Consider the following 20,811-nt stretch of genomic DNA (forward strand, 5'->3'; position numbering starts at 1 on the left):
TTAAATTTAAAAATAGGTAAAGTTGATATATATATATTATATAATATAATTAAGAGCAATTTAAAATATATGAGCGAAAGAAAGTAAGCAGATCTTCATAAATGACTGTTCTTGCCATTCAAATCTAGTTAGCTTGAGAAATTACCGCCAGATTTCTCGCCAACAATCAGCAGTCGCAAAGTATGCCCGCACTGGCCGGAAAGTAGTTGATGTGGCAACCCTGGCTTACAAACAACATCCACGTATTAGATATTTTGAGCGTTTATAACAATGCCAGGTGTTTAATCAATTTATTATAGTTAAATAAGCAAAAAGTTTCAAAACATGAACATACCGGAACACAGTCGATTTGCCATCTATGCGATTGGCATATTTTTCTCCTACTTTCTGTACGGCATCGTACAAGAGAAGCTTACTCGTGGACGATATGGAGATGAAGTCCAGCCAGATGGAGCTGTAGGAGAGCGTTTCACTTTCACACTAGCGCTTGTTTTTGTACAATGTTTGTGCAATTATTTATTTGCCAAAGGTATGAGTTGTTTATGTAGCAGCAAAGTACTTTAAATTAATTGAATCTGCTGTAGGTATGCTGACAGTGAAGCCACAAAAGGAGGATACAACGCACTATGTCCAATATGCGGCGTGTTCCTTGACATATCTGCTGGCAATGGTTTCAACAAACATGGCGCTACGTTGGGTACCTTATCCCACGGCTGTTGTGGGCAAATCGGCTAAGCCTATACCTGTGATGATCTTGGGCGTGCTAATTGGACGCAAATCGTACAGCTGGACGCGCTATGCGTGCGTGCTTACTATTGTGCTGGGAGTTATACTGTTTATGTACAAGGAAAGCAAGGTATCCAACCTACCCAAGGAAACCACTGGCTTGGGCGAGCTGTTGCTGTTTCTGAGCTTGGCTATGGATGGCCTAACGGGTGCCATACAAGAACGTATGCGTGCAGCAAGCGCGCCTTCCGGTCAGCAGATGATGCTGTCCATGAACTACTGGAGCACAATAATGCTAGGCGCAGCTATGCTCATAACTGGTAAGCTCAAACCTTTTAATTGAAAAAATTTAACTAATGTTAACTTTTGCAGGCGAAGGCAAGGAGTTCGTTCAGTTTGCGTTGAGACATTCCGAAGTCTGGGTGCATCTATCATTGATTGCACTTTGCGGTGCATTGGGACAGTTGTTCATCTTCCTTATGGTAGCCGGATTTGGGCCTTTGGCCTGCTCTGTTGTTACCACCACACGCAAGTTCTTCACCGTGCTCTGCTCCGTGTTGTTGTTTGGCAATGTATTAATTGCTCGCCAGTGGTTTGGCGCTGTCTTGGTCTTTGCAGCGCTATTCACGGACATGATGTACGGCAAGAAGCCAAATACGCCCAGCAAGAAAGCTGGTGGCGATGCCAAACTGAAAGAGGAGCAAAAGAAACTGATTTCGTAGAATTTATTACCTGTGTAGCTTTATTTGCATTGCAAATAGCCTGTAGTTTTAATTAGTCTGTGCTGCAAATCGTACAAAATTTTAATTTTTGTTTTTTTAAACGCTTAGCAAACACTCCATTTCAGTTTGATCTTAAATACAATTTAATTTTTATTAAAGTAGACGAATCAAATAGTTAAAAATAAATTGTGTCTTCACTGTAACTTTAAATAATTGTATGCGCGCCAAAGTTTTGCTCTCAAGTACTCGATATACAAACAAAAGTATCGGAGTATCGATGCCGCCGTTTACATCCCTAACGTTGATGAACAATTTTTAAGTGTTTATATTTGTATTTCGTCAAATCTGCACGTTAGTCTGTTGCGGTCGTTGCTCGTTTTTAATAAATTAAAAATAAGTTTATAAATACATTATGTTCGTTGATATTACATTTGATGCGGTCGTTAATAGCGCGTGGTCCTCATAACACAAAAGGATTTCAATTTAAGGAATAAATTACAACACCCATTATGAAAGAATTGCTAAAAAGTGCAAAAGTTTTAAACAAAAGCAATAATAAATACAAAAAAGTTTGCTAGCATAGTGCCTTAGTGATTAATTAAAAAAAGAAAAGCAGTTAAAATACACTGCACATTTTCCAATAAAGCGAAAATACTATATTTTTCTATTAGGTGAGCTACCAATAATAATATTGTTGTTGTTTTTGTTGCTGCCAGCTGTTCGCTGGTGTATATGTGTGTGTATTAGTTTTTGTGTAACTGTGTCTGTGAACTTAATTTTAGCAACAAAATGAATCGAAAGTGATTGGCATTTGCGATAGCAACAGCAGAGGAATTATTTTAAAATATTTATTTGCTTTGCAATGCGTTTTCTGATTGTGAAAAGCAGAAGCTGAAAAAAACACATGCTGTGAACTATGACAAACACCCTCACATACAAATAAGCGTACACGTGAATTGCATGCTTTCTCTCTCTTACCTATGGTAAACATAAAATGGTGGTTGTTACCGTTAACATTTTGCCGGCTGCTGTTGTTGCTGGTGCGGCGGCGGCCGTGTCTGTGTGTGACGTAAACTTTTCTAGCTGTTTCCGTTTTTAGTTTGCGTTTTGTAGATCACTCAACTTATCTATCCATACTTAATTTTATATAAAAAGTGTACACACATTTATAAATACGATTGTAAAACTGATTTATGCACACACACAGATAGCAGCCCATAATAAAAAGCGTCAAGGCGCATTTGCTGGGCGGCCTCTTATCGCCCAGCGTACGACAATAATAAATACATATACAAACAAACAGACAAGCATACAGATATTAAGAATATAAAGCAAAACAAAGAAATATATACATATGCATGCTGATAATTAACTAAACAAAATTAGCAACGCCAATCGTTCGATGTGAATTTCGTCTGGACTAGCTGCCAATAAATTAGCATATTGACATAGATAACTGAATGTTATTTTTGTGCTACAAGCAAACATATTTTATTAAAGAATATACAAAGCTTACGCAGGCAGTGTTAATATTAAATCAATTTTTTTATATATACAGTATACAGTTATATCCTTAAAGTGTGCCTATTTAACTTTGATGCCCAATGCAATTTGTGCATTCAACAAGTGTAAACTTCAAGCTATAAATGCAAATATACTTGTCACGTGAACAAATTCGTCATTTCTTGGAATCTTTAAGAGTCAATTAAATTATTTTTCTTGGTATTACTTAAAGCATAATGTAAACTACATGTTTACCAATTGTTTATCGCAATTGTTTAAAGCTTGCTTTCTATTTATAAATTTGCAATTGTGTGCCCAACTGTCTGCTTGGTTTTTTGCATTTTGGTTGCAATTTGTGCTTGAGGGTCTGATGGTTTCTTTTGTTCAAATTGTAAACTGCCAGCTACATCATCACTTGCCATGTCTAATTTCTCATTTTCACATTTTCACTGGCCGCCCACACTAATGATGTCATCCGCGGGGTCGGTCACATGTTTGGACGTGCGCCCAAAAAGCAAAAGAAACAGCAGCAAATCTTTAAAGGAACACAAACTTTTGCTTACGTCGATGAACTGCGTAAGAAGTTGATAAAAATAAATAAGAAATTGTGCATAATGTGTATGAATTATGCTTGGACGTAACTGCTGGCAGACATTTCAATCAAATCATCATCAATTCACAATTGAGCTGACGGCAATCAGCTTAATGTTTGTTTACACTTTCATTTTGATGAATTGTTATTTATTTTAATTGACCTTGTGCAGTTGTATGCGTAAATATGAAAACAAAGTGAGCTATTTAAGTGAGAATTGCAGCTTAATTAGCTTGCTCAAGCTGCAAGCAAGTTACGCTCTTAGTTGACGACTCTCTTGCAGTCGCTCACTCTCTCGCTCTTAGTACATGGTCTAACTCTTTGACTAGCGCGCTCTATTTGGACTTTCATTGCAATTGCACTTTGTTGTCTGCATTTCTGTTTTCGTTTCCACCCAAGTAAATGAACCCCAATTGGGCTCTTCGCATTTTGCGCTCTCTCTCGCTCTCTCGCTCTCTGTTGCTCGCTTGCTCTTTGTTGTTGCCAATTAACGTTGTAAGTTTTTGTGATTCGCTTCGTTTTGTATCGTTGCGCTTCGGTTTGAGTTTATTTTGGTGCTGCATTCTTTTTGGCCGCATTTTCGGCAATATTGTTGTTATTTTCACTGCTGCCTGCTGCTGTTTTTGTTGTTTTGGCTAAAGCCAAATTCGTTAGAGCACTGCTCAGTTGCATAAAACAAAACGCGAGTTTGTTACTGAAATTCCGCAGCGACTGCCTCAATTAAAGCGTTGCAAATTTATTTTATTTTCTAAATTATTAAAACAATAGTACTGTATTTAATAAACAGCTAACTAAACTATATATACACATTGTTCAATTGCTTGTGCGTGTTATGCAAGCATTTCGAATTCGTCTCGAAAGTGAAGAACAACAATAACAAGAGCAGCGCTAAATAACGCGCAAAACAAAAAGAAATAAAACAAACAATACACTGTGAATGTTTTAAGTGACTAAGCGACAGCAACAATTAGTTTGTCTTGTTTGTTAAGTGCATAAATAATAAAAATGTCTCCAAAAATGAAAGCTATCAAATTTATTATATATTTTATGTGATTTTTGTGTATAATTACTGTTGCCGCATAATCAACTTAACTAGGTAATTAAATGCATATTAAAAGTTGCTATTTGCTGCTTTAGCTACAACGCATTATAGTTTTTCAATATTTACTTTTGGCCAGCTGGTCAACGCTTGCATAGCCTAGAAAATTCGCAACATGTGTACAAACATATATATGTACATATTACACATACGCCGCATTGTCTGCCGGTCCAATCTGCTCACATGTTACGTTGTGTTTCTCATTCTCTCTGCGGACAGTTGAATGACACACATGCCACACATATTTTGTATGCAGTCCGCTTGTCACATGTCTTTTTGGCAATTATAGAAATTTTAATTGCTTTATGTGCTGCATACTTAGTTGCGCCAAAAAATGAAATCCAGTGCCCCCCAACAGACACGCGCCCCCCATTCTAGGCACTGCTTGTGCTTTGCGTGCAGTATTAGGTTCACCTATCGATTTTAATGCACATTGTGAATCTCTAACTTACTAACTCTCTCACTCTCTTTTTGCTTCTCTTTGCATTGCAGCTGTGCCTCAAGCGTTTAAAATAGAAAATGCACAGCGGCGCTGGAGGTGCTGCTGGCGGCGGCGGGGACTATGAGGAAGTGGCGGCGGCGCGGCGTGGCCGCTTTCGTGTCACATCCTCAGCTGGGCCCCCAGAGACGACGCTGGGACGCTTTCGCCTTATGCCTACGTGTAAGTAGCCACTACTCCTGCTCCTCCTCATTTTATAGCTAATTAAGCCTGCTGTTTATATTTGCAGCTAATTATGGTGCCATATCGCCCATATTGCAGCGCGGCAGGTTTGCCGTTATACCAGAGGAACCCCAGGCAGGGTCGCCAGCTTTAAGCACACCGCCGCCTGGTGGGCGCAAGGAGCGTCAATCACGCTCGCCCTCGCCAGAGCCAGAGTGGGACTTTGACATTGAACAGGTGAGCTAACGAGCTGCAATCTTTAAGCAAATTATGCCGTCATGCCACTAACTGAACTGGCCATGTTAACGTTGGTATTTGGGTGTGGGTTGAATGAACACAAGTTCATGTCGTCAGCGCTTTTGCCATTGCAATGCGCCATTTTTATTGATTTAGCTGTGTGTGCCAACAAAGTTTTCATGGAGTTTGCTAGTAGGCGACTCCGTTATGGCACTGCCTAATAGCGTGCCACTTAGACCAACAATCACACCACAAACTTGAGTTGGGCATGCAGTATTTCCAAAGGAGTTTTGAATATGTGCGCGCATTGTGGTGTCGCTCAATTACAAAAGATTGCTGCTACGCACATGCTGTTACTTAGTTTGTTTAAATATAACAGAAGCAGATGAAGAATAAAAATACGAAAAGTTAAAGTCAAGTATCATAATCATAAATTCTAAATTAAATAATGCAATTAGCATTAGCAGCATGCTCATTTCTAAGTATTTACATATATTTCAATTGTTTTTGTTTCGAATTGTTGTCAAATTAAGCAGCAAATGTGTCGGATGACACTTACCAGCATGTTAGGCTCTTACTTAACATGCTGTTAACAGCTGATGCGAACTCGAACATCGGATCTCTTGCTCGAAATGTGTTGCTGCACTGCTCATATGTTGCGTCTAGCTCTGCTGCTGCGCTGCCGATAACTGATAGTGACTGTAACTGTAACAGTAACTGATAGATACTTGTATTATTGTATTGTTGTCGAGCGTGTAGGTTGTGTTTATTGTAATTATATGCGCTAAATTCGAAAAGAATAATTTTACAAAACCTAAACAGCTATTGTATAAAACAAACGGCACGCGAGCTCAACGATCTCTGCAGCTAAAATTTATTACCACAACATGTCAAACTGCGCAAAGTTAGAGTTAACGCTGCTTTTCGTTTGTAAATTGTGACAAACGCCAGCGTTTTAAATGCCAATGCTTGCTCAATAAGCCCAAAAGCAACAAGTTAAATGTGAATTGTGCGTGAATTAAGTTAAATTTTGCAAGCATAAAAACTGCAGACAACGCGCGCGCGCCAACGTTGCGCCTTTTAGTGTATTTGTAATTTTGCATGCGTATGCGTGTGTGTGTGTGTGTGTTTACCTGTTGCGCCTTATACGCCAAAAAAGCAAAGAAGAAAAAACGAGAAATAGAAAAAAAGTTAGCCTAAGCCTGCGCAGCTAAGTGAAAAGGCAATTAATATGTGTATACATATATACGTATATATATGTATGTACTTAAGTGTGTTTGTGTGTGTGTATTTGTTCTGCGATAAGCTGCGTACAGAGCTTTTAATTGTGCATTGTCGTTGTTGGCTGCGCGCAAAGAAATTGTTACAAAACAACAAGGGCAAAGGCACTTAAAGTTGCTTTGTTCCAAATGCGCGCAACGATTTGTTAAATACATATGTATTTGCTTAAATTACAAACACATACACACATGCATATAAAAGTGTATGCATAAGCAAAAAGTCAATAAGCGGCATCTGCTGCGTAATGCGATCAGCTGTTATACGCATTCAACAACAAAAACAACAGAAGAGAAACAAAAAATCACCAAATGGAAATTTCCCATAGCAGCCAGTCACTGTAATAATACATTTGCAATATAAATTTAATTGTGCGACTGACTGACTCTCATTTTCTCTCTCTGACACTCTCTCTCTCTTTCGATTTCTAAGCGCTCTCGTTTGTTTGCATTGTTTGTTGATCATTACCAATTGAAAATGGAAAAGTCCAAAGTAGCAGCATAAAATCAATTTTTACATTTTTCGTTCTTGTTTTTGTTGTTTTATGATTTATACCAGCTGATAATTGCCCCCCAACAGTTCAGTTTTAATGAAAATGCCGTGTTAAGTTATAAATTATATAAATTAATCTAATCAAGAAAGTGTCAACACCTCAAGTGCTATTTGAAGTGAAATCTAACATAACAAAATAAGCAAAATGTGCTACAACAAAATAATAATAATCTTGTTATAATCTCTAAAGAAATTGTGCTTTTTTTATTTTTTTACACACAGCGCAATCGCAAAGATCTGTTTACTGTAAATTGTACAATTGTGTTTTTATTTTAAAGTGTATATATGTAAATGTGTTTGTGTAATTAAAATTTTATATGTGACAAAAGTAATTGTTATACACAACACAATATAAAAAAACAACGAGCAAAAGTCAAAGCTACAACAACAACAACAGAAATATCTACAAAAAACATTGTATACCAGTTAGTGTTTTATCAGGTTTGTTTTGCAATTTTAATTTGATTTTTATTGAGACTTACTTTCTTTTGTGTTGATATAAGAATACGCGTGTTTCTAATTTATTTATAAACGTTAATGAGCAACGAGTTTTTGTTATAAAACGTAAATAGTACTTGTCTTTATTTTCAAATATTAAAAATGGCTGCAAAAGTTTGTAAGTAATTTAGAATTTGTTGCTGGGCACGTGCTGTGTACGCTTTAATTATTGTTAAATAGCAAACAGATACATGCATATAAATATATCTATAGATCGTATAGTTTAGTCACATGCACTTGATTCAACCCGAAACGCCACGCTACGTACTTAAAATAAATTCCCAATAATAAAAACAATATTTTATTTTGTGCTCATTATTGCTGTTGCTATAATTATATATTTTTTTGTTTATTCAAGCAGTTAGTAAGGAACTTGGAAAAAAGCACGAGTAGCAAATTATTTGTACAATTTATTAATATTCTTTGCTTAAAAGTATTTGCGCAAAATACAACAGAAACAATGAACAGTTATGTATTAATATTTACATAATTATGAGTTGTTAACTTTTTTGTAGCACTTTTCGTTTTATTTTCTTTTGAAAGTTTAACGAACTCTTGTTTTGTTTCATAAGTCCAAACAATTACTGTAAATATTTTGTTTAGCTTAAGTTGCAAATGTGACAAATATTTAGAAAATTACGTCACTACGCTTAACTAAAAAAAAGCAAAAAAAAATCTAAACTAGCAACTTTTTTATAAATAAATGAGTCAGTTTTGTCTTTTAACGCAATATTATTTATTTTAGTTTACTTTCGCCATCTCTAAATATTGTTATCGCTAGTTCAGTTGCTATCGATTTAAATTTCCCCATTCTTAGCTATAGCCAACTTTTAGCTATTTTTACTTTGTATAGCAAACAGACATGAAACTTGCATTTGAACATAGCTAAATGCCAATGTTTATTACATAATTTAATATTAAATATTTATTTGAAGCAGCGCTGCTGACTGTTCAGACCGTTATGGTCACCTGATTCCATAGCGAGCTGTTTAAACGCTCCAGCGATTGCATTTTGGCATTCAGTTGTATCAACTGGGCATAGACTCCATCCAGCTTCGCCTCCAAATGCTGCACCACAGCCTTGAGCTCCTGTCGCACTTGATCAATGGCCGAGGGCTCAGCCTGTGCATTTACTTGATTGTATTGCGCATATCTAAGTTTATTTGCACTGGAGTCTGCAACAATTTGGAGCTGTTCCGGTTCTGATTGCTGCTCCAGGCGATACATGCAGGCAATGCCGTTAATATACTCGCCAGGAAACTCATTATCAAACTTATCTGCCGTATAGGTAATGCCATGGGCCAGTATAAGCATCCGCATAACGTGCTTTAGATTATAACAGTTCCAATTGTTGGCATGTATATAGAAGTGGGTGAGCTGAGTGAGCAAACTAAGGGACTGGAAAGCAAGAGAGTTAATAATAAAATAGAAATTAGTTAATTCATTTTTTAAAAATAATGTGGCACTATGCAGGAAATATTTTGAATTATACATTATTGAGTTTGTATTAAATGGAATTGCTTTTAATAATAAATTATTGAACTTGTATTAAATGGAATTATGCTCAAAAATAAATTCTAATTTAGACAAATATAATTCTACTCATCATAAATTGTATGCAAGAAAGATTTTTTTAAATATATTAAAGTATTTGATGAAGAATAAGATTAAGCAAAAACCTAAACAAAAATTTGATTTGATTTGCATTAAATGGAATTATTTTTAAAAGTAAATTCAGGTCATTTAATTATCTCTGATTTAAATGGGTCTTATTTCTCTTTTCATATTTGATGTGTTTCAATTGAAGTAATTTTCATTAAGAATAAATAAATATTTTTGAATATGAGCGATTTAAATTTACCTGTATATCGATTTCGCTTATATTATTCGCTGAGACATTCAATTTACGCAAATGTGGCATGCCACGCAGCGTCTCTAGCGGCAACTGCTGCAGTCCCGTATTGCTCAAGTCCAGTCGCTCCAGCTGCGGCGTCTGCCAATCGCTCGGCAGTCCACGTAGCTGCGGATTGTCCGCAACTTCAAGCGAACGCAGACGCTGAACACGCGTGAGCGTCACAAGCTGCGCCAGCGAATTGTTGCGCAGCACCAAATGCTCCAAAGTCTCGGAGCTGCTAAAGTATAATTCCTGCAAGCGATTCGATCTCAGATCGACATTGGTGATGCTGCCAAATATGTTAACACGATAGAGCGAACAATTGCGAGCGTGCAAGTGGCTCGAGTTGAGCTGCAGCAGCAGCAGCTCCAATGGTGCATTATTCGAAAGATCGAGCAGCAGCAGACGCGACTGAAAGCTGAAAGCTTGTTCGGCTAGCTCGCTTAGATAATTTGTATGGAGTATAATTGTATGCAGTTGTGTGTTGTGTGACAAAAGCTCGCTGCTAAGATACTGCAAGCGATTCTCATGCAGCGACAATTGCTGCAGCTGCTGCAGCTCATCGAATAGGCCAGCGGGCAAATGTTGCAGCTCATTGGTGCTCAAATCCAAGTGACGCAACTTGCTCAAGCCCTTGAATGCATCTCTATGCAGCTGCTGCAGCTTATTGTCGCTTAGAAATAAATATTCCAAGTTGTTAGCATAGCCAAAGTTGCGCTCCTCAAGCTGCGTTAGTTGATTGTTTGAGAGCAGCAATATTTGAAGCTGCTCTGCAGCTAGAAAACAATCCCAAGTCACATGTTGCAACTGGCATTGACGCATGTCCAGCTCTTGCAGCTGCGGCAGCGCTGAAAACAAATGCAGCGGCATATTTCGAAATGTTGAATTTTTCATTATCAATGCGCGCACTCGACGCTTTTCCCGCAGTTCATAGGTCGCCATATCTGGCATTATATGCACCTCAGTGCGTGGCTCAAAGAATGCCACCTGATCAGCTTGATCAAAGTTAAAATCTGTGCATAGCCAACTGCTGTCCACTTGCCATTGGCAATTGTCATCTAACGTGCGTATATTAAGCTTAAAGTTGCGCTCAGTTGTTGTTGTTGTCTCTTCACTCTCTGGCTCTGGCTCTGTCTCTGTCTCTGTCTCTTGCTCTGTTGTTGTCTCCAAGGCAACGTAATCCACCTCATCTGATGCCTCCATAGCTTGCGCTTGGCTTAATATAAATATCAAGCCTATAATCAACGTTAGTCTTACTTGCCCGCTGGCTCTCATGGCGTATGCGTGTTATTGCTTTCACGTTTCACTGACAACTAACAAAATAATGCTGCGATCATCGATAAGCCTCAGCAGCTTTACAAAAAAAATAATACATCAGCTCTATATAATCATTTGTTCTATTCATGTAGCTTTTGAAAAAAAAATAATAACAATCATTATAATCTTATATATAATAATAAAAAAATTGCTACACAATTGAAATATTTGCGCTTAGACAAGTCAAACTTGCAGATGCTCTTACTCAAGTATTTTTTTAATGAATAATAATAATTTTAATAATAAAAACAATGAAATTTATTCTGTTAGCTGTCGTTATTATAAAATAAATTAAATTAAATAAATAAAATTTAAAATTCCACACTCTATGTTTTTAAATTATAATATTTTGTATTTATTGTGAAATTAAAATTAAATTTAAAATTAAAATTCTTTGTATTTATTTTATATCTCATTAATAAAAATTTTAAAAATTTTTCATATAAAAATTGCACATAACTTTGCCTTTTATTAATATTTCTGTCTTGTCATTTTTATTTACAACTTTTGTGACATTTAAAATCGCATTATTTGTCAGTTAATTACTTCCGCACTGTATAATTTATATATAGCACTTGTATAGTTCAGTTTTTGTTTAGCATTCTGCTATGCTAATTAGTTAGGACAAAACAAAAAGCAACAATAACTAACAGTAGTCAGTAATAAATATGTTTATTTACTGTGTTACCTTTCATAATGCGCAACACTTGAAGCTTATCAGCTACAAATTTTATATATAAAATGTATATGTGTGTGTGTGTGTGTGTATACTAAATGTTTGGGCGAAAGAAACAAATCATTTTAGCTGATAACTTTACTAGACAGCAAGACGATCAACTTATATGACTTTGTACGTTTAAAGTTTAAACAAAAAGCTACAGATATCACAAACAAGCAATAATACTCGAAAAAGCACAACTGAGAGTAGTACACTGAAAGAAATTTAATTATTATAAATAAATATAAATAAATGAGAGGCAAAGAAACTTTTTCCAACCTCGTACTGTAATAAAATCAATTTAATAAGCTTATGCGTCTGTATGAACGCAAAGTTGCAATACAGGGTCTTAAACTGTCGGCTGTGGCCACATTTTTTTGCTTTCTAAATTCTTTTTGAAGTGTTTTTTAGTAGTCACATTCTTTATTTGCCTGCCCATTTGTTATGCTTGTTTAATTTTTAGCGCAAAGAATTTATTACTTTACAGCAAGCATATTGAGTATAAATAACTTGCTAAAATAAATAAACAAATAATGAAAACAATAAATTATATTTAACATTGAGTCATATTTGCTTATAAAATATACAAAAAGCTAAATAAGCCAAGCTGCTAATGACTTAAATAAATTGTAGACAGAAAAAAAATAATAAACTTAATTAAACATTAAAATTGATAAACATAAATATTAACAATTGTTGTGCAGCTGTAAAAATTGTTTACTCTCTCTCTCTCTCTCTCTTTCTCTCTCTTTTGGCATTTGTTCAAGTTATGAGCAACAAGTTTGGGCCTCATCAGCAGCATCAGGTGTTTGGCATAGGTGATGAACGAACTGAAAATTTTCCATTATTTAGAAATGGTTTTGTTTTTAGTTTATTTACGTTGCCCATGACAAATCACTGTTTATAATTTATAACTGAGCGGCATTTGTAAATAAATAATAAAGTATTAACGGAATTAGCGGCAAGAATAAATAAATAAGCAAACAAACGACTTATAACAAAAGCAACTTAAATAGACTAAACAAAACGCTAAATGTCGCATAATTAATATAACTATATGCAAATAAAGTTAAGCAACAAATAAATAAACAATTTGCATTGGCAAAAGTGTTTATAATTTTAATTATGCTTGATCGAACTATTTATTGGCAATTAGCAGTGCCACATGCCTCAGTTTATGAATGTGTGTGTATAGATAAGATATAGCTATAGTTGCCCTTTAATTTTGTTGCTATTGTTGTTGTTTTTGTCAATTGAAACGGCATGACTTCGTTTAGCGTTCAATTTTCAACGTCGTTGGCTTCAATTCAATTTGCCGCCAATTACTTTGCATACCAAGCACAACAACCCCAAAGCACCTACTCAGATATATCTATATAGTATATAACTATTCATGTTGAGACTTTGTATTGTTTGCTTACATATAAAATTATTGTTTGCTACATTTAATTTAAATCAAATTTCCCTCAATAGAAATGCGTGCCCATGTATATATCTAAATTAATTCGCATGGTCTCTATCTCTCTCTCTCTTTTTTTTATATGTTTGTGCACTTTATAAAGTCGCATGACAAACAATCAGTCTGCGTTTGATATTCATAATAAAATAAATGTGACATTTTATGGCGCGCAGAGACTTAAGTTTTTATTATCAAATGCACAACTTGCTTATTTAGAAATGTCGCAATTGCAAAAAAAAAAAAAAGTGTAATAAAAAATGTAATTAGCAAGTGACTAAGATGTTAGTGGTAAATAGCAGGCTAACTTTTAGTTAAATACAATAGACAAAACTAAAGCAAATGTGTGCTTAAAATTTAAATAAATATATTTTTGATATATAAATATATTTAAATTACATTACAGTTAAAAACTGGCAACGAACATTTATTGAAAATTTATTTTATTTATATTTGCATTCAGCTTATTAACAAATTGCCAAACATTTCTTTGAAGTAATAGCACAAAGCTGAATATAAATATGCCAGCAAAATATTAAAAATGTTAACTATTTTATGCTGCTTAATATAAAGCAAATAGCTCAATATAGCTCAAATGTTTTGATTAAAATTGTGCTTGTTGATCTTTTGTTAGAGCCTGCAGTCAAAACAAAGCAGCGACGCTTTTGTTCAGTCGCAGCAGCGCATACGAGCAGCGCTGTCGCTAGTAAACACGTGAGCTGAGCAATTGCTGTTGCTCTTGCTCTCCGCAGGGCTTGCGCATCCAATAATATAAAATAACGGATTGTGCTCTTGGATTCCTTATGCATCTTCTTACTTTTTGCTGCTCGCTTGCTCGCGCTCTTCTCGTTTTGACTACGTGAGCGCGAGCGACTGAATCTAAGCAATCGAAACGAAGAGCACAATCCGTTATTATTTGCTTGCGCTCTCACCTTTAATTCTTGCACTTTGATTAAGTGTGTGTGTGGCCGTCAGCAAGGTCAGTAGTGTCTGAACTGTTGACGATTAAACAAGCAGTGAGCAGCGCGTTGCCAGCATTGTTATAAAAAATAATTTTATGCAATCTATTGAACTATTGTCTATATCAGATGTGTAAACTCTAGCATTACACAATTTTGATTAATAAGCAAACACTAGCAGCAATGACTCAATTACTTTGTTGATTATTTTTATTTCTGCAGTAATCTTTAAGCCCGCATATATTTATATATATATCTCTGCAAATTGAACAAAAACAGCAGCTATCGAACTTGGCCCACATAACTATAATAAAAAGCAACAGATTGAATACAACACCCGCACTAAATGATCATAAGCAACTTATCATAAACAAAAGCAAACATAAACTATAAATATTGTTTAAATTTTTGGTGTTTTGTTTTGCGCTGCAGCAAAATATTTATAATCAATTTGTTTATGTTGAGCAGCTTAAAGCTTTTGACTTAAATATAGTTTAATTTGTCATTAGTTTTGAATAGTTTGTTAACCAGTTTGCGTTGAAACGGATGCTTTTGATTGTTTATAAAGACTCAGTCTAAGCCATGACACATTTCAGTTGCGTAAGCTCAAGTCGCGCGTTGAGATGTTAACAGCTTTGAATTTTTTGTTGCTAATTAGCTGTGTGGCAAGTCAAAATGCAGTGCAGCAAGTGGGAGTGGCTGAACTGAAGTGTGTGCAGCAAGTGTGTGAGATGCTGCATTTTAAAACGGAAACGGAAGTTGCATATTTTGAACTAGAGCTGCAGCAGCAACTGGGCAGCAATTTAACAGAGCTGAAGCTACGCAACTCGGAGCTAAGTCGACTGCCCTTGAATGTGTTTCAGACACTGCCGCAGCTGCAGAGCTTTGATGCTTACGGCTGTGGCGTGCAGCATGTGGCAGCGCAATGCTTCGAGGGCGCTGCGCAGCTGCTGAGCTTGCAACTTGGTGGCAACGCCATAGCGCAGCTTGAGGATCACAACTTTGCGCTTGCCACGCAGCTGCAGCAGCTGCTGCTGGCTGACAATCAGTTGCAGCAACTGCCTGCGGCTGCATTTGCAGGCCTGACGCAGTTGCAAGTGCTGCAGTTGCAAGGAAATCGCTTGAAGCGTCTGCCTAGCCAAATATTTGCGCCGCTTGTTGAGCTACAATTTATAAACTTGGATTTTAATCGGCTAAGAAAGTTGCCACCAAATCTTTGTAGCCAACAGCGCAAATTAATTGAGTTTAGTGCACGCAACAATCGACTGCAGCATGTGGCAAGCAATGCATTCAACAAGCTACAGCGTTTAATACTCAACAACAACGATCAGCTGCAGTCACTTGTTATAAATGCAACGCTGCTGCAGTTGCAAGCGGACAATTGTCAACTAGTCGATTTGCATTTGCAGCAGCCACAGCTGTTGCAACAATTGCTGCTGAGCCACAGTCGACTGCGCAGCTTGCAGTTTCTGCAAAATGCTACAGCGCTGCTGGATTTGGATCTATCAGGGCTGCAGCAGCTGCCTGAAATGCCGCAACCCTGGCCAGCCAAGCAGCTCGAGCGTCTCAGCATTGATGCCAACAACTTTACCGATTGGCCCACCAAACTGTTGCTTGAGCTGCCCAAGCTGCAAGTGCTCGAAGTTTGGCAGCAAGGCGAGCGTCAAGTTTATGTGCGAGATTTAAATAATCATCAAGCTTATGCTGATAACAACAATTGGCTATGTGCGCAGCTGGAGCTGCTGCTAAGTGGCGAACTTTTGCCACAGGATTTGACAATCTTTAATGATGCAGCAGCCAGCAGTGGCTTCAATTCAGACAACTGTCCGCATGTTGTGCTGGAAAAGGCGGAGACTGCGGAAGTTTTGCTGCTAAATAATGCAGATCAGTTAGATTTAGACTAGTTTACTTCCTATTGTTAAAAACCAATTTAAAATAAAGCTTTCTATATTTAAAAGCTAAGCTCAAATAGCCAACTATAGTATACACTTTGTCTACTCTAAAGCAGCACAGCAAATTTAAATAGACTGTCAGCTACATTAGTATACAAACACGTAATCGATATTGTTGTTTAATAATAAATTTAAAAAAGAAAAAAAATAGACGCAGCCAACTATAGCATACACTTTGTCTAAAGCAGCGCGACTAATTTAAATGAACAAATAGTTACATAGCTACAAGTAATCGATATTGTTAAACAAAAAAAAATTAATTAAATGAGTAAAAGAAAATTAGGCGCAGTCAACTATCATTCAATCTTTATTTTAACAAATTTATATAGAGACAGTGACTGTCTGTTGATAAGTTGCTGATTCTATATATATCGTATTTTATAGCAACAGCTATGCCCCTTTTGCATTTTTGGCATATGCAAAGTGTATACAAAAAATTTGCATTCTTTAAATACACATTTAACATATTTTTTATGCCGCTACTTGACTTTTTAAGTTCAAAATAAAAATAAAATATATATTTTTGTTGCTTTGATTTAGAGGCAGACGACCTAAAATTCAAGCTCGAAAAACCAGTAAAACTTGCCGATTATTGAATGAATGTTAATAACAATACATAATACGTTTATTTTATTTTATTATTTTGCTGACAAAACGCAAACTTATTGTTTATATTTAATTTTTGTTTTTGAACTATTTTAATGACTTGCGACAATTGAAACTACATAATACTTGATCATTAGATCATAAGCGCGACAGTTAGCTGTAAGCTAGTTCTAACTGGTGATCGTTTAACAAAGCTATTGGCTGATCACTCATTGTCTGTCTGATCATTGTTGTCATTCATTTGCTCTGTGGACTGCAGCAAAGATATATCCAAGTCAAGTGTGATCGCGCTCAGTGTTGTGGCTTAAACCAGTTTGACAGCTCCATTAAACAGCTGATGTGACTGTGGGTTTCAGGCCATTTTATTAGCGCGTGCTTACTCTACGGGGTGCAACGATAACAGCAACAACAATAACAATTTATTTCTCTACTTTTTGACTACTTAATAGTGCTCTCTGTGGCGTTGCTCCAGCTTAAGCTGGAGTTGGCTTGGATTAGTGCCAGGTATATTGACAGTTGGCTGCTGAGATTTCTCCTCAGCTGGCACCACAACTTTGGCCACATCGGCCACCTTATTGGGCTCCTTGATGATTTTCGGCGGCAGCGTTATGTCTACGCTGTCCGATTGCTGATGGAACAAGTAGCCAGCAAGCATTAGACCCACCAACGAGAGCGTTATGAGTGTCCAGCGTAGGCCAGAGTTGAATTTTAAGCCGCTGATGAGGGAAGAAATGCAAGACTTTAATATAGAATTGAATACAAAGTACATAAATTAATTCAAAATGCGCTGATTTTAGAATCTTCCTTTAAGGCGAAGATTCTTCTTTTGAGACGAAGTTTCTTCTTTTGAAACAAAGACAGTTCCAACAATAAAATCTCTACAAGTTCAATTCAGCTTGAGAGATTTCAAGCTTAAGCCTCTAGAGATTTCTGTATCTAAAATATTAAATATCATTAACGACTTACAGAAACAGCGTATGCTTGACCATATTGCTGTAGGTCTTATTCAATTCCACGCCCTCCTCTACCCAGAATATGGGCAATATAAGTTTGGGTAAATATCTCAAAGGTTCTATGCCTTGCACCGGTTCCATGTCCAAATTAAACTGCAAGCGCTTGGCAGCTCGAAAAGGCGTGCCCGACATCTGTTGGCAACAATCGTTAGTTGTATAAAGGATTTTATACAATTAAAGAGCTGCTCACCAGTTCAAAGTCTATGTAGATTTCATGATCTTTGGTGTTGGGATGCACGCCGTCCACAGCTGCCACCAGCTTGGGATCGCCGGCATAGAAATGTGGCAGCGATGCAATCAAGGGACCGCCGACGCAGGGAGCTAAGTTCATTGTGCCCTTGGGTGGGCATGTGCTCAAGTCCTCGGGATCATCGCAGAAGCAGTGCAACTTTTCATCATCGCGCACATCGCCCAGCTCCAAAGTGAAGCGAGATGAGGGCATGCCATGATACGAGCTCTTGCGTTGATATACAGCGCCCAGGGAGCGACAAATGTCTGGAGTAAATGCCCAAAGACCCATGTCACGTTTCATGCCTGGAGCAAAGACAGTGGAGTCGGTGCCTATGAACTGATTGCACTCATCGCCAGGCCAATTGTCCAGCTCGGGCTCATCGGCGAATTTGACCACCTTGCCCAACTTTTTGTTGTTCTTAACGCCGCGACAAACGGTGAAGCGACCCGCATCCGAATGATTGGCCTGCAAGCATAAAGTTCAACCAGATCAAATTCTAAAGCTGATTAAAGCTACCTGCTCACCTGTCCAAAGAATGAAAATAGAAAATGCGTTTGATTCACTTGCTTTGCCTGCTTTACCTCGCCCGTGTAGAAAACCGTGCAAAGCGCCTTCGCAGCAAACTCCTCCGAGCTGCAGTCGACATTAAAGCCACGAAAGAATATTTTCATAAATGCATCCGTCATAAAGGCTTTGCCATCGGGCACAACAATTGTCAATGCTTTGGATATAAGCTCCATCATTGCGGCACGCTCACGTTGCACCGATATGCCAGCAAACTGTCAAAGACACACACACACACACACACATACAAAAAGTAGCTATGAGTTTTAGGTATCTATGAAGTACATGCGTATGAATATTAAGTCATTTGCTATGAATAAAGGAAAAAGTTTATTATCGACTTGCTTAGCTCATTGTTGTTGCATTTGCAACGCTAAATTGCTGTCTAATTTAATAGACTCTTATACACTTTGATATTTTTTACAATAAATGGATGAGCGTAACATAAAATTGAACAAGTGTAGAGCCCATAAAGCTGTATACTTTCTTAAACAGCAAGACAAAGCTAGTCGATATGTTCAACTGTCATTTCGTCCGTCTGTATGAGCAGCGATAACTTAGAAACTATAAAAGCTAGCGCCACCAAATTTAATATATATGTTCTGCTATCTCTGGCAAATGTTATTGAAAACAATTTGTGCGTCTGTATGAGCAACGATAACTTAGAAACTAAAAAAACTAGCGCCACCAAAATTGATATATAAGTTCTGCTATCTTTCGCAAATATTATTGCAAACAAGTTATACATAAGCTTAAGCTATTGTGCACATTCGTTGCAAAGTGTATATAGACGTTGCTTGCGCTCATTTTTAATGCGCGCACTTGTTTTTTTTTTTTTTGTAGCTGATTGGTTAATTTCATTATTTGCTGCCTGGCTGGGAATAGCAGTCAAAGTGATTTACATAATTTACAATGCTTTTGTAGTTTAACAATAGCAAAGTTTTTTGAGCTTATGAATTGTTGTGTAAAAATGTAAATTTAAGTTTTAAGCAGTCGCTACTTTTACTTACCTGTAGCAAAGGATGTGGTATTGTTATAGTTTCCTCGCCTGTTAGCGGACTTGACTCTTTGGCGTTGAAGATAAAAGTATTGCGCATATTAAAGGACACTGTATCCTCGACAACATCATCAACCAAATCATATTTATCCTTCCATTCGCTGCAGTAATAAGCAAATATATATTACCAAGTAAAAATTTAATTACTATGACGCACTCAAACACATAAGGTCCTATTTCTTGTAGGCGTGGCTTGCCGCCTTGAGCTACATCCTCGGGATTGGTTACATTGAAAACATAAATATAGAAATGTAGCGGAAACGGCGTCTTAGACCAAAGCTCGCGTACATCTGTGCCCGGTTTTAGGGTAACTTGCTAATAAAGATTATAAATAAATATGCATTTTAATTTGTTTTAAATGCTTGCACACACCTTCGATATCATAAATTTCAATAACTGCGGAAATATAACCCAACCGAATAGAATGCCAAATAACAATGCTCCACCAGAGCCCGCCAATAATTTAAGACGATGCACTTGCATCTTAACTTTTATATTTTATTTTTGTACTATTTTTTTTTTTTGCTTTGTTAACTGTCTGTAGCAGACGATGCTACTACGTTCAACGTTGACGCACTATGAAAAACTGAACGCTCAACTGAATTCTGATTGTCTGATTGTCGTCGTAAGGCTGACGTGCGAAATTCAAGCTCCTACCAACGCATATATGAAATAAATGGTTTCCAAGCGTTACCTCCCAGCCAGCCCTACTACCAATACAATACAATTAAATATATATATATATATATACGCATGCATATGTATGAGACTATATTGCTTTGCATTGGAGCAATGCAAAACAATCAGAGAACATCACATGCTGCAAAATGTTTCATAGCAGGCAAAGGCATATGTGAGAATTTGTACAATCGGCGCTATGAATTCACCTTTGCCTAACTTTGAACAAGAATAATAATAATGATGGGGCTGACAAACAAATTGCATTAATTACAAAATCAATAGGCAGATTTTCTAGTGCTGTTGAGGTATTTCTAATTGCTCAAGTTAATTCAAGAAATTTCATAATAGTAAGCAAAGATTTTAGAGCTTGCAATAAGCTGCGCTTTAAATAAATGCATAAAAGTATAAAAAATCATTAAATTAATATTTTTCAATAAAATAAACTGCCTTAGAGAAATTTAGAATTTATTCATACATTTTTTTAAAAACAAATA

General features: G+C 36.7%; 4 protein-coding genes across 4 annotated transcripts in view; 2 read left to right on the forward strand and 2 right to left on the reverse strand.

The window, feature by feature from the left end:
- The first annotated feature begins 230 nt into the window (after positions 1-230).
- Positions 231-1,581, forward strand: LOC108602209 (solute carrier family 35 member B1 homolog). The gene is made up of 3 exons (XM_017990256.2): positions 231-529; positions 585-1,046; positions 1,099-1,581. The coding sequence occupies exons 1-3, from the start codon at positions 325-327 to the stop codon at positions 1,446-1,448; spliced, it is 1,017 nt and encodes a 338-aa protein (XP_017845745.2). The 5' UTR covers positions 231-324; the 3' UTR covers positions 1,449-1,581.
- Positions 1,582-5,146: 3,565 nt separating this feature from the next.
- The window catches only part of LOC108602781 (5'-AMP-activated protein kinase subunit gamma-1), a 49,883-nt gene continuing 34,218 nt past the window's right edge, over positions 5,147-20,811 (forward strand). The window contains exons 1-2 of the mRNA XM_017990988.1: positions 5,147-5,303; positions 5,371-5,540. Coding sequence (XP_017846477.1) covers positions 5,162-5,303; positions 5,371-5,540 — 312 coding nt within the window. The 5' untranslated portion in view covers positions 5,147-5,161. The remainder of the gene's footprint in view (positions 5,304-5,370; positions 5,541-20,811) is intronic.
- On the reverse strand, positions 8,586-11,126 carry LOC108602782 (leucine-rich repeat-containing protein 15). Its single transcript, XM_017990994.1, has 2 exons — positions 9,730-11,126; positions 8,586-9,266 (listed from the first exon to the last, which is right to left on the reverse strand). Exons 1-2 carry the CDS (start codon positions 11,035-11,037, stop codon positions 8,820-8,822), a joined length of 1,755 nt encoding a protein of 584 aa, XP_017846483.1. The 5' UTR covers positions 11,038-11,126; the 3' UTR covers positions 8,586-8,819.
- On the reverse strand, positions 16,814-20,189 carry LOC108602784 (sensory neuron membrane protein 1). Its single transcript, XM_017990996.1, has 7 exons — positions 20,009-20,189; positions 19,794-19,951; positions 19,590-19,737; positions 18,540-18,794; positions 17,974-18,480; positions 17,737-17,915; positions 16,814-17,486 (listed from the first exon to the last, which is right to left on the reverse strand). The coding sequence occupies exons 1-7, from the start codon at positions 20,117-20,119 to the stop codon at positions 17,213-17,215; spliced, it is 1,632 nt and encodes a 543-aa protein (XP_017846485.1). The 5' UTR covers positions 20,120-20,189; the 3' UTR covers positions 16,814-17,212.

Source organism: Drosophila busckii, chromosome 3R (genome assembly GCF_011750605.1).
Source record: "Drosophila busckii strain San Diego stock center, stock number 13000-0081.31 chromosome 3R, ASM1175060v1, whole genome shotgun sequence".
Classification (NCBI taxonomy): Eukaryota; Metazoa; Arthropoda; class Insecta; order Diptera; family Drosophilidae; genus Drosophila; species Drosophila busckii.